General features: G+C 58.2%; 1 protein-coding gene across 1 annotated transcript in view; it reads left to right on the top strand.

Annotated features, from left to right (window-relative positions):
* Positions 1–1,563: 1,563 nt before the first annotated feature.
* WFDC1 (WAP four-disulfide core domain 1) overlaps positions 1,564–13,639 on the top strand; it is a 23,007-nt gene continuing 10,931 nt past the window's right edge. The window contains exons 1-2 of the mRNA XM_029926140.1: positions 1,564–1,849; positions 13,586–13,635. Of these exons, the coding sequence (XP_029782000.1) occupies positions 1,709–1,849; positions 13,586–13,635 (191 nt within the window). The 5' untranslated portion in view covers positions 1,564–1,708. The remainder of the gene's footprint in view (positions 1,850–13,585; positions 13,636–13,639) is intronic.

Here is a 13,639-nt window from a genome sequence, read left to right as displayed (position 1 = left end):
CTTTATATTTTTAAAGGAGACCGTTTCCTCTTTCTGCGGAGGGAGGGAGGCCCTGGGCAGGCAGCGCGGTCCGACCCCGGGCGGGCCCCTCACTCAGCGCCAAGGAGATGAAAGGCCGAGCCCGCGCTAGGCCTTCCCAGAGGAAGCGTGGCCCCCGGAGCTCAGGAAGTCACGCGCACGGGCGGGCGGGTCCCAGGCGGACGGCCCGCGGGGCTTGGGACCAGATCCAGGTCTCCGGTGCTCAGAAGGACTGCCGCTGCTCGGAACAGAGAGTTCTCAGGCGGCCCCGCGATCCTGGCTGGCTCCCGGCTGGCTCCCGGCTGGCTCCCGGCTGGCTGTCGGGCCGGGCGCCTGCTCGAACCTGATCAAAGGAACGCGGCAGGTTTCCTGGGCAGATTTGTTCCGTGTTCACATCCCTTCCTGGAGCCTCTCTCCTGCCGCATAAGACCTGCCGTGCACATGTCCCTGGGCTGTCACCCCTCCTGTCACCCCTCCTGTCCCTAAAAACTTTGCAGGGTCATTTTTATAAGTTAATCTTTGCGAGCTCAGTGCCCTGGGTCCCCGTGATTGAAGGCTGCTGCTGATTTCTAGGCTGAAGAGCATGTATTGAGCACCTACTGTGTGCCGGCCCCGTGCCGTGTACCGGGGCTTCAGGGAATGCACCTGACTTCTGCCCTCCATCCCTCGTGCAGGACTGGGCATACTTCCTCGTAGGCTCGTCGTGATGGTTAAATTCATCTTGTGCATCGAGCCAGTGCCGGTGCAGCCGGGGCCCCGTGCAGACCATGGGGGGTGCGGATGCCTGGCTTTGCAGAGCTGACAGCCCCCGCGGGGGTCTCTGAGCTCCTACTGCCGCTGTAGCCGAGACCACAGAGCCAGTGTCACGGATGAAAGAACTGGGGGCCGTCGGAGGCTTTCCCCAGCAGCACAGACTCGGGCTGAGCTGACACGGCGCGCAGGTGCGTCTCCAAGTCTGGGGCTTGGGGCCCTTCCGCTCTTCCTGGGGGCCTGTCGCCTGGGTGGGGCCCCAGCTCTGCTGGCCCCCCTGCGACCTCACCTGCGAAATGGGCGTTGCCGTGGGGCTGCTGCGGGCAGGCCGTAGAACCTTCAAGAAGCACTGAGCACAGCGCTCTTCCACGCCCGCCCAGGACACACGCAGCACTCTTCAGCGACCTCTCCCAGGGACCACACGATGCAGCGTCTGCTCGGCCACACGGCAGACGAGGCCGCCAGGGTTCAAGGCTGCGAGGCCTCTTCCCTCGCCGTGCTCAGCCCCCCACGGGGCACCACCTTCTGAAGAAGCTTCTGTGGGCAGAGTCTGTCGGCTCAGCTCAGAACTTGGATGAGGAGCAGCTTTGAGCCCCCACGGCCGGCCAGGCCCCCGTCCCCACCCCCTCGGGGAGGGGAGAGGATGAGCCTGCGAGGAAGTGCAGCAGGGCCACTCCCGGCCACGTCTCCGGGCAAGCCCGGTGCCCCCTCCCCCTGCCCAGGCTGGAGACCGCGGCCAGATGTTATAGGGCAAGCTAAAAATAGGATGGGCCGGCCACCGGTGGGGGTGGGGGTGGGGGCCTGTGCTGGGCACGGACACAGCACCCGAGGGCCAGGCGGAGCAGAGCCCGGAGTCCCTCGGCCCGTGCACACTCCTGCCACCCACTTCCAGGACCGGCCGGCGAGGGGGGGCCCCTCTCCTCCGGACGTGTGGGAGGAAATGCCTTCTCCCCGCGGGACGGGCAGCGGTCGGAGGACGGTCGTCTGGGCTCTGTGCTTCCTGCTGCTGCTCCCCGAGGCCAGCTCCGCCAAGACCGTCTGGAGACGGGCACTGCACGCCAGGCTGGCCGAGAAGCCCCGCGTAAGTGCCGGGGCGGGGAGGCCGGGGGGCGACGGGCGACCCCCAGACCCGGGCGGGGCGGCCTCCACGTGCGCCAAGATCGGAGGGTGGCGGATGCATCCCCGAAGAGTCTGTGGGTGGAGAAGCGAAGGGCACAGTGAAAACGTGCCAGGGGGTCGCGACTCGCCTTTGCCGACCAGAGTGCCCGACGTGACTTCGAGGGCTTAAAACTGCGCAGCTGGTTCTCAACGCTGAATAACCGAGTGTTTATAAGATCAGCTGTTCACCCATTCAGTGAACGCTGAGTGGAAGCGCTCTGGGTCAGGCGTGTGTGGGCCTGGGGGCACAGCGCGGGGACAGTGGCCGAGGGGGGAGGCGGTCGGGTGGCCTGTGCTGGCCGCACCAGGGGCTGGCACCGCCTCGCGGCTGGCGGAGGCGTGTCCGGGTTCGAACCCGGCCTCTGCTGCTCCCCGGCTGTGTGACGTCAGGCAAATTGTTTGACGTCTCTGGGCACCAGCGATCTCATCTGGAAAAGAAAGTTTCAGAGGGATGCGGTTCTTGCAACAGCTGGGCTGCTCAGCCCTGTTCAGCAGGCCCTCGCCTGGGCGGTGGGCGCACGGACCGCCGGCCTCCGCCTCGGGGAATTCACGGTTTCGTGAGTAAGTGACAAATAAGGAAGATGTGGCGTGTTTGGTGACAAGTGCCAAGGAGAGAAATAAGGCAGAGAGGGGACTGGGAGAGAGAGTGAGGACGGGGGTGTAATCTTAACCCCCCCCCTTTCTAGCACAGGGGGCGGGAGCATAAGGGGTCGGGGGGGACAGCCCTGGGGCTCTCAGGACTAAATGACTCACTGTCACACAGCGAGGGCTCAGTGCCTCTCCGCGATGTCATGAAGTCATTGTGAAATCAGTGACTTCATTAAGTCATTGTGAAACTGGGCAGCACTTGCCTCCCAGGTGGAGTGTGGCATCCTCGAGGTGAGGCCGGAGTTTGTCTCCCTCGGTGCAGGGTTCCTGGTGACTGGCCCGCATCTGTCATTAAGTCGGCCCTCAGTACATGCTTGCAAATAAGTTACAGCCAAATGCAACGGAAGCCCAGAAGAATGTGGTGAGCTCTGCTCCAGAAGAGCCAGGTTGGGGGTTCCAGGGCTGGGGACATTCAACATTGGGCTCTGAAGGATGAATAGGAGTTTTCCAGATAGCTACATGGGAAAGTGGAATGTTTAATGACTCCTGTCATGTGAGATGCTTGAATAGGTCATATGAGACTGAGTAATCACAGAAGGCTTCCTGGAGGAGGGCAGGCGCTGGCCAGATCTTAAAGAGCTATTAAGAATCAGGAGGACTAAGCACATTCTGGAAGAAGACTCTGTGTGGGCAGAGTGTGAGGCAAAACTGGTGTATCTGGGAGCCCCTGAGGAGCAGTGCTTCCCACAGGAGGGGGTTTGCGGAAGGAGGGGGAGGCCTCAGGTTTGACACCTCCTTGTTCTTGGCTGGCCCCACGGGGTGATTTATTTGGCACATTGGTTCCAGAACCACAAAGAGATTTCCAGCATACATCCGGTCCGATCTCCACTTTGTTGCAGAGTGTCCTAGGAACAGATCTGCCACCTCGCCGGAGGAATGGGGGGGCTGGGAGGCTGGGGACCCTGGGGACAGGGGGCTGGCCGGCGGGGGAAGGAGGGGGCTTCTTGCCACCACCTGCTAGAACGTGAGTGCTTCATGCTCGCCCCTTCCTGGATGGGAGCTCTCCCCTGTCCCCCGCAGCCTCCCTCCCCGATACCCCGACACAGGGGACATGTGTGCCGATAACCGGCCCCAGAGAAAGCACCTGGGAAAAACCAGCTGTTGACTTGTGGGCATCGGGCCGGGGATGCATCTCATCTAACTGAGCTGTGCAGCCTTGGGCCCCTCACCGGCCCTCTCTGGTCATTACCCGCGAAATGAAGGCAGAGGGGCAGATGACCTCCAGGGCCCTTATGAGTGTCCGACAGGGAAATCAGGAATATGGGAAATGGCCCCCTGCACGCTCAGAAGCATAACTTCCCAGGGGGCCCCGACCTCCCCGCACCCCAGACCGAGTCAAGTCTTTGGCCTTGACCCCGGACCCCTGAAGACCTCGGGGCGGGTCAGGGTGAGGGAAGGCCGGATGTCCAGTAGTGTGCTGAAACCAGCTCGTACCCGCTCTGGAAGGTTAAATAGCGCCTTCTTGAAAGTAAAACAGGGCGCCTGGGTGGCTCAGTCGGTAATGCATCTGACTCTTGGTTTCAGCTCAGGACATGATCTCACCGTTCGTGGGTTCGAGCCCCACATCGGGCCCTGTGCTGACGGCTCGGAGCCTGGAGCCTGCTTGGGATTCTCTCTCCCTCTCCCTCTGCCCCTCCCCTGCTCTCTCTGTCTCTCTCACCGTGCATAAACCTGAAACATGAAAACATAAGTTTATATGATCTGTATTCTAAAGGAAGTAGGGATCGTTAGCACGGTGTCACTTTCTGATTACTTTGCCGCATCTCACAGTTCTCTTGCTCTTGGTTATGAATGTCTGCCGGGTCCCTGGTGAGACACCACCCACCGAGGAGCCACTGCACAGCCCCCCGCCCGGTGCCCGCCTCAGGCAGCCTCGCGGGGCACCTGCCGAGGGTGGGGGTTGGGCCCCGGCCAGCACGCGGGCCCCCTTCTCACTTCCTTATACTCTTCCTGGGTGCTGCGTCCACTTTCCTGCCTGAGGACTTAGAGACACGGCAGAGAGGCGTCCTTCTTGTCCCCAGGGAGGCATTGGGAGGCTCGTCGTGAGAAAGAGGGCTCCTCTCTCTGAGCCCGCAGCGTGGAGGGGTAGCCCCAGAATCCAGCTGGGTCCCTCCAGAAAGATGCTCCCATCCGAACCCCGCGTACCTGGAAACGTGACCTCATCTGGACATGGGGCTCTGGTCGATGCGATTCATCAAGGCGAGGACCCTTGGGAGTGAGGTGGGCGCCCCTGAGCCCAGGGTGGCCGGGGAGGAGAGGAGAGACCCAGACGCAGGCACACAGCGGGGAGGCCAGGTGAGGACAGAGGCGGAGGCTGGAGCATGATGTCAGGTCATTGGGAGCCACCAGCAGCTGGTCCGCGTCGTTTCCAGAAGAAACCAGCCCCTCCCCCCGCCCCAACACCTCGATTTCCGCCTTCTGGTCTCCAGCGCCGTGAGGCGGCACAGTTCTGTTGTGTTGAGCCCCCAGCTTGCGGGGTTTCTCAGAGCGGCCCTGGGACGCCCCTGTGGTCCCCTCCCGGGACCGGCCTCACCAGCTTGCAGTCAGCAGCCCTGATGACAGACGTTGCCCAAGGAAATCGAGGCCCGGTGGGGAGTGACTGGCCCCCGTGCCGCTCTGGCGGGGGATGGGTGAAGTGATCGTCACACCCCCGGAGTCCTGGGGAAGGTGTGAGCTCGCACCCAGGACCCCACCTCCAGGACCTGTACCATGCCTCCGTCCGAGGGCGCGGGGGCTGCTCGTGGGCCCTGGGGAGTTCATGGCCAAGGCCCTGTGGGTCCTGCCTGGGGGCGGGGGAGGGGAAGGGACGTGCCGAGCTGAAACAGCCCCACTGTGGGCTTGCCCGCAGCCCCTTAGCCAGAGAGCCTGGCACGACACGGGCACACGGAAACATTTTCAGAACTGGGGGGGGGGGATGTGGTGAGCTGGTTAGACGGGCAGTAGGTGGAAGGAAGGAAAAGTGAATGGACAGTGTGATTTTGGGGGCGACCTTGGGCAAATCACTTTCTCCTCTCTGGACCCAGCTTCCCCACCTGAGGTTCTAGGCCTGAAATCGATCCCAGGTGGCAACGATCAAGGAAGGCCGCGTCCAGGGCAATCGTGGGGTGATATCTGGGAGTGGGCACACGGGAGGGAGGCGAGGGCGCGGAGGGAAACGGCCTGGCCGGCAGCGCCAGTCGGAAGGGCCGACGCCGGAAGGGTCCAGAAGCTCAGAAAGCAAAAAATGCAATGGGACCAATCCGTGCCGCGGAATATTATTCAGCCATAAAAATGGTGCAGTCGTCACCCTTGCTACAGGAGGGATGAACCCTGAACCCCGAAAACCTCATGCTAAGTGGAAGAAGGCAGGCACGCAAGGCGCATCCCGCAGGGTCCACTTGCGTGAAGTTTCCAGACACAGACAGTAGATGAGCGGGCGCTGGCTGGGGAGGGGCGGGGGACAGAATGTCTGTGTGGGTGACGGAGGAATTTCAGAATAGATACAGGCGTGGTTGCTCAATATTGTGCATTTAATTCACGCCACCGAATTGTACACTTAAAATGGTTAAAATGGCAAATGTTATATGTAAAATATGTATTAATTAATTTAAAATATTTTAGAGAATGGAATGATGGGAACCCAAGGTACGTCGAGGGGCGCTGCAGGTCCACGGGACCCACGTGGCCGGGGCGCCGGGCGGCGGTGCCCTCGGCGTCCCCAGCACCCAGGCCAGCGCACCCACACGCCCGGTCGTGGCTGGTCTTAGCTTCGCGGCTTTCTCGGGTTCCCTTAAGCGTTTCCACCTGGTCTTGACTTCTCCCGGCATTTAGCCCCCTTATTATTATCTGCAGGATTCTTTATTGTGGCTTTAGTTTTGCAGTAACTGATTTTGTAGATGACCCCCCTCCCCAAAAAGGGCAATTTGTTTGCTTTCTCTGTGTGACGTCCCTTTAGCCTTGTGGAGTGCGGTGTCTCTGGTGTCTGTCCCTTGTCCTGGAGCCGGGCCACGCGCAGGGAGGAGCAGCTTCTGGGTCAGCTCAGGGCTCCTTGGAGCCAGGCTGTCTGGCATGAAGCCTGCCCAGGGCCTCTGAATGTACCATTAGCAGAATGAATAAATTATGTTAAAACCTTCCAGAACAGGGTGGAAGGGGATAGAAAGTTCCAGAAGACTTCCTGGTGCACCGCAGTGCTCGTGGACCCCAGATAAAGGCGTTGGTCGAGTTTGCTGTCAACGTGCACTGATGAGGTCGTCCCTGGAGTGAGATCCGGGGTTTTGCATTCGTCTGGGAAGTCCCTTAGCTGTGCACCTAATTCCGCTCCCAGGGCCCAGCGGGGAGGCCCCGGGGCGTCAGGAAGTGACCTTGGTCAATGCACACAGGGCTCTACGCCTCTGTTCCAAGGACAGACATATTTTTAGATTTTTTGACGTCCAGATTCCAGAGGCAGAGCAAGCAATGCTTAGGGGAAAACTGGCTTGCTTCCGGCACCAAGCAGATCAGTCCCGGGGCGCACTTTTATGGGTCTGGCCGTTAAGTCGCTGGAACATTCCAAAGAAGGGTAAAGCTCTTGCATGCGGAATAAAGTGGGTGGAGAGCACAGAGGGACGGATATGGGTAAATTAGGGCGGCTTGGAGATTGGATTCTTTCTCCTTAAATGGAAACGGTTCAAAATTGTTTCCTGATTATAAAAGTGATGTTTACTGTACCAGAGATTCAGACAATACAGAAAGTGACAACCACGTAAAAAAAGATCTCGCTCTCCCTCCGGGACGTGAGGTCTGCTGGCGTTCTGGGACGCGTGGGCCTAGACTTTTCCGTCAAACGGGTACACTCACACGCATTTTTTTCTCTTAATGGTATTTGTTCATGTTGGGTAAAAAATGTTTTATGGAGGTGAAATTCGCATAATGTGACAGTAACGGGTTTCAAGGGTGCGGTGCTGTGGCCCTCAGCGCATTCACAGTGGTGTGCCACCACCCCTCCACCTAGGGCCAAGATCCTGGCATCGCCCTAAAGGGGAGCCTCGTATCTACAGACAGTCGCTCCCCATTTCCCCTCCCCCAGCCCCTGGCAGCCCCCAGTCGGCTCCCTGCCTCTATGGATTTGCCTGATCTGGACATTTCGTACAAATAGAATCCTACCCAACGGGGAATTCGTGTCTGGCTTCTTTGTACCCTTTTCTACCTTGTGTTTTTCATTGGCTGGTGTATGGTCAATATGATATGGTAGCTCTGCGTCCCCCTTTTTTTAAAGTTTATTTATTTATTTTGAGGGAGACAGAGAGGGTGTGAGCGGGGGAGGGGGGAGGGACAGAGAGGGAAAGAGAGAATCCCAAGCAGGCTCTGCACTGTCAGCGCGGAGCCCAATGCGGGGCTCGAACTCACGAATGTGAGGTCATGACTTGAGCCGATATCAAGAGTTGGACATTTAACCGACTGAGCCCCCTGGGCGCCCTGTGTCCTCCTTTCAAAGGCCTCTGTTGTGTTCTGAGGCACAGATGTGCAATTATTTCTTTACCCAGCCTCCTTCGGTCAGACACGAGGCTGTTTGCTTCTGTAGAATCCAGACTTGAACTTAAAGAATTGCGCTTTCAGCTGGAAGGGTCCAGAGTCAGTATTTCCTTGCCCTGCTTCCTGAGGCGGCCGGCAGCAGAGTGGCCCTGCGGACCCGCAGAGGCCCCCAGAACTGTCTCCCAGCGGAGTGAAAAAACACAGTCACCTAGTGGGTAACCTTCGGGGGGGTCATTTTTATCCGAGTACAGCATCCAGAACCGGAGAGTTCTTGTCTGGACTGTTCCAAAGAAGTGTGTTCCACAGCTGTTTGGAAATGAACTTGCAGTGCAGTCCCTCAGAGGCCTGAAAATAAAGGGTGGAAATCACAGTGGGGGGAGGGGGTACCCTGGGGCTTTCGCGACGGATGGTGCCCGTCTAGGGTGAGTGCCTCATTTGTCCGAGGGACCTGACAGGCCATGATTTTATTATTTTCGGCCTAGTGGCACCGCAGGGCCGGGCTGACTGGGGTTGCAGAGAGTGGAGCCCAGCACAGTTCTTTCCAGAAGGTACAGCCGGGGGAGGGGGTTCTCTGTGTCCTGAGCTGGGCTGGAGCACAGATGGCAGGGCGGGGATGTGTGAGGGGGGGCCCCATCTGATCAAGCGGGAAGAGTCTCACAGGCAAGGTTGGGAAGCCATGCTGACTCAGACGAACCCGAGTTCGAATCCCGCTCCCCAGCTGCGTGACCTTGGGCAAGTGCCTGTAATGTTTCTGGGCCTCTATTTCCTCCTCGGTAAAGTGGCTGGCAAGGGCAAGAGCCTCAGAGCGATACGGGCGGTCTCCATGAGCTTTAGGAAGTGAGGTCCCCGCACAGCGTTGGCATACAGTAGGAGCTCGGTAATTGCCACCTGTCCCTACAGATCATCAGACTGCCCACGTTCTGCGCCTGGCGCCTCCTGGCATGGCGACTCTGTGCCTCAGTCCCTCACCTGTGCAATGAGACAGCAATAGTAACAATGGGGTTCGGGCGGGCACTGTTTCGGGCATCCTCCGGGCTGGGGGGTGGGGCTGTGTCCACCGAACCCCACGTTGTGGCTTGTGTGTCCCCTGGGGGCGTGGCTTCAGTCCCCAGTGAGATCCAGACTCCTCGGGGGCAGGGACTAGCTCTCAGGTTTCCTTAGCATCCGCCTCCAACCTAAACCCTCCTTGAGGGACCGAGGGCAGGAAGCGGGCAGGGGGAAAGGAAGACCTAGAGAGAGAAGAGCAAAGCTGTCATGCGCTGTCAGATCTCTGGCTGTGGGACCAGAGGCTTCTAGGGCCGCCGAGTTGACGACCAGAAAAGTAAGCATAATTCCCACGGGTGCGACCTCAGCACACGCGCCTTCTGTGCCCATTTTGCAGATGAGGACAACAGAGGCCGCAACAAGTCACTGGTTTTCCTGTATGATCACAGAGCCACAGGATTCAAGCCCAGACTTGTCTAGTGCGCTCGATCCCTGCTGAACTCAGCCTGGGACCTTCCTGAGGTCACGGGCCTTAGCCCCTGGCATCTTGCTGCACTTGAACACTGGACACAGCTCCTGCGTTCTTGACCCACAAGAAGAACCAGCGTTCTGGGGAACGTTCTGAGCGGAGGGAACAGTGTGTGGAAGGGTCAAGGCAAGGAGGAGGAAGGCGTCTGTGCAAACCTTCAGAAATCGAGGCCGCTGATTCTAGGTGCATAGTTTGGATCCAGTACTGGGCTTGGGAGAGAGGAGTGTAGGATTTGCGCTCAGGGCCCTTCCTGGCCCGTGGCCTTGGGCACAGCTTTCATGATCCGGGCCTCAGAGCCCTTTAGTGTGAGTAACAGTAGGACGTCCCCGCTGGCCTCATGTGACCAAGCAGGAGCTGATACGAGGGACCCGGGACGAGGGACAGCTCCCTGTCAGCGAAGACCCCTGGGCTGCGGCACCAAACATCCGGGTGACGTGCACGCAGACGGGCCCGTCCCCACGGACGCCTGTCAAGCGGCGATCCGCCAGCAAGCATCGGTCCTTGTCTTCAGCAGTGTCACCCTTACAGCTTTCCTTCAGCCACTGCTGAAGTCCCGAGCACCTGCTCTGTGCCAGGCTCTGCCGTAGGTGCCGGAGACACAGGTGGGAGCAAAACCTGGTGCCGAAGGACAGCACGTGGCAGGCCCGGAAAAACAGTAAACCAAGGACAAGTGGGTGACTGCACAGTGTTCCCATGTGGGGGGGGGTAGGGTGAGAGCTAGATAAAGCAGGGAGAGCCCCCCACGCCCCGGGCAGCACAGGAGGAGGGTGCCTCTTCATGGAGACCTGGGGGAAGTGAGCCTGGAACCAGGCTGGCAGCTCAAGTGGGAGGCACAGCCGTGCAAAGGCCCTGAGGCAGGACTGCTCTCGGGATCTCAGAGAAGCGGAGAGGGCCGAACAGGAATGAGCAGGGGAGGGTGCGGCTGGGAGGTGGAGGGGCTGGGGGCGGGCACCGGCCAGCTCTAGCTGACCTTTACCTCTTTGTCCTGCATGGCCCGGGACCCCACTGGGGGGGGGCGGTGTTTCTCTCTCTGGTAAGAATCGGTTCTCTCCCAGAACTCCTAAACTTCATCCTTTCTCAGGACCCTCTTTGAGCATCACCTTGCATGACATGAAATATTTCCCAAAACATTTAATCCCTTAATCTGGGCCCCGTGGTGAAATCAGTTGTCTATCACCCACGACCATCTGCTGTTTCGGCCGCACCGTAAATAACTCTGGAGATTTCACTTCTAAGACGCTTATCTCTTGTCCTCTCCAAATTCTGGGAGGTGACGTCTGACTGTCTCTCAGAAGGCAGGGGCGCATCTAAAATTGATCTCTCTGCACCCCTGCGGGAGCCGCCATTAGGAAGTCACCAGACTGGTAGGTTCGGGGAGGGGGGTGGGGGGCTGGAGACAGGGTTTCACCTCTGATCCGCAGGATCCGGTCAGTCCAGTAAATGAGGCCTGGAGTCCGAACAGGCCAGGCAGAAACCCCCCTCCCCCTGGGCCCCCCAACCACGCGCCAGCCCTTTCTCACCACCCTGCCAAGGAGGTCGGGCTGGCTGCCACCATCCATTAGGATCACAGGGGCTGGGCCCCAACACGGGTCCAATTTTGTTCATTCTGAGGAAAATGAACTAAGAGCTAATGGCGTGGGGTCGTGTCCCCTGCTCGCAGCTTGAAAATGATTCATGATGATACAGGAATTTCGGGGACTGGTCTGAGCAGGGGGTGGTGAAGAGGCTGAACCAGCTTGCAAATCTGCACTCTGGTCTCCCCTTTGTTTGGGGGGAGACCCACCAGTCTCCTGAAGCCTTTCTTCCCTTATACGCCAAATGCTGGCTTTGTGCTCATTCCTGCATTTCACGAATTAAATGACGGACGTGTATATACGAGAAAAGAGGACATCTCTGGGGGAAGTGGGGAGGGGCCAGGCCCCCGTCCTCCCCAGCCTCACATGGTCACCGCTTTCTTCTCCCTCTTGCCCTCCCTCTAAGCCCAGGGGCGCCCTGGGACTTAGTTTGAAAATTCCAATTCCGAGATGCACCTGCTCTCCGGGCCTATCCTCGGGGACCTGACGCCCCCTACAGGGCACTGGGAGCAGCGCATGGACTTTGCAGCCTCTGCAATGGCTGGGGCGGGTTGGGGGGCAAGGATGTGGACACATTTTTGACCTTCCTGTCTGGGTTTTTTTTCTAAGTTTTTTTTTTAATGTTTTTTATTTATTTTTGGAGAGACAGAGAGAGACAGCGTGAGCAGGGAAGGGTCAGAGAGAAAGGGAGACACAGAATCTGAAGCAGGCTCCAGGCTCTGAGCTAGCTGTCAGTATAGAGCCCGACTCGGGGCTTGAACCCACAAACTGTGAGATCATGACCTGAGCCGAAGCCGGTCGCTTAACCCACTGAGCCACTCAGGCCCCCCGGTTTTTTTTTTTTTAGCTCCGTTGAGGTCAGAGGGCATACACAATTTTTTCCTTGCTCTTTATTTTTCCTAACATATCATTAAATGTTTTTCCTCTCACTGAAAATGCCTCATAAGTAGTTGTTTTTAAAATTTTTGATGGTCTTCTTTAAATTGAAAAAATACTGTGTGCATGGCAGAAATAATATTGAAGCAGGACAAAAATGAATACACAGCAATGGAAACCCCCTTGGCTGCCTCAGTACTGAATTCTTCTCTCTAAAGGCAATCTTTGGTAACGGTGTCTTGTGTATTCTTGTGTGTCCTTCCAAAACTGTTCGGGGCAGACATGTACAAATGACATGAGTGTGCATATGTGTATTTTAAAACATAGGTACGTAGCGTACAAACTGCTCTGCACCTTAATTTTTAATGTTTATTTATGAGAGGTGGGGGAGGGGCAGAGAGAGAGGGAGACACAGAATCCAAAGCAGGCTCCAGGGTCCCAGCTGTCAGCACAGAGCCCGACACGGGCTCAAACCCATGAACGAGGAGATCATGACCTGAGCTGAAGTCAGATGCTTAACCGACTGAGCCACCCAGGTGCCCCTGTCCTGCACCTTAATATTCTTCACCAACCACCAGGTCTTGGCAATCTTGCATCAGGAGGCTAAAGGCACGTTTAATGGCCACGCACTGTTATAGTCTGCAGACAAGTATTATTTCTTGTGCAAGAGAACAGGATTTTGAAATGTGGATACAGCTGTAGGGGAATGGAGGTGGGGGCAATAGGAACTTAGATGGCAGGAACCGTTTAGGAAGGGGCCAGAAGGTGGGGGCAGCCAGGGTGATTTTTTTCCCCAGTGAACCTATTCTGTGTGTGTGTGTGTGTGTGTGTGTGTGTGTGTAGGGATGTGTAAGACCTGCCCTCCACACCGCTCACTTTGAAATCCTGAAGCAGAACGGTGTTCCCAGCATGCCTGGGGGCTGGTCTCGAAGAGACCGAGTGTGGCTTGCCTCCCAGCCTCATCTCTCGAATGCTCATTTTATCGGCCACGTGCCCAAGTACTGTGCCTTGTCTTTAACTCTCTGTTGAAACATACCGAAAAGTGGGAACATCCGTGTCTGGCTTCACAAAGCGAACACACCGCGGGACCAGCACCCAGATCAGGAAGCAGAACAGGGCGGGCCCCCAGAGAGACGCCTCCTGCCCCCACCCCCCAGGTGACCGCTCTGCGGACCTCTCACACCAGACCTCACCGTTGCCAGCGTCTGGACTAACCGTGCAGATGGACTCACACTGTGTGTTCTCTTTGGAGCTGGCCTTTTTCCTTTCTCCCTCCCACTCAGTATTCTGTGATCCAGAAGATTCTTGGATCCTGTGATCCAGGTTGTGCGGGATTATCGGTCCTCGGTGCGGTTTGTAAATTCTCAGAGCTCTGCGTAAACATACGGGTTGTAAGAGAGAGAGACAGAAATCCGCGTGTGTGTATATACGCGTGTGTATACGCGCGCACGCAGGTCCGTGTCCGCAGCGGCGCAGGACCGGGTCGCGCTCCAGCCCGGCCAGCGGTGCCTGGGACCAGGGGTCGGGTCCCCGCGGCTGACTTGCGCTCTCCCCGCAGGCCGAGGAGGCGGGCGGCCCCCGGCAGCCCCGGGCGGACCTCTGCCCGCCGCCG

This window comes from Suricata suricatta, chromosome 16 (genome assembly GCF_006229205.1).
Source record: "Suricata suricatta isolate VVHF042 chromosome 16, meerkat_22Aug2017_6uvM2_HiC, whole genome shotgun sequence".
Taxonomy (NCBI): Eukaryota; Metazoa; Chordata; class Mammalia; order Carnivora; family Herpestidae; genus Suricata; species Suricata suricatta.
The sequence above is the reverse complement of the archived record's forward strand: the minus strand, read 5'-3'. Positions and strand labels throughout refer to the sequence as shown.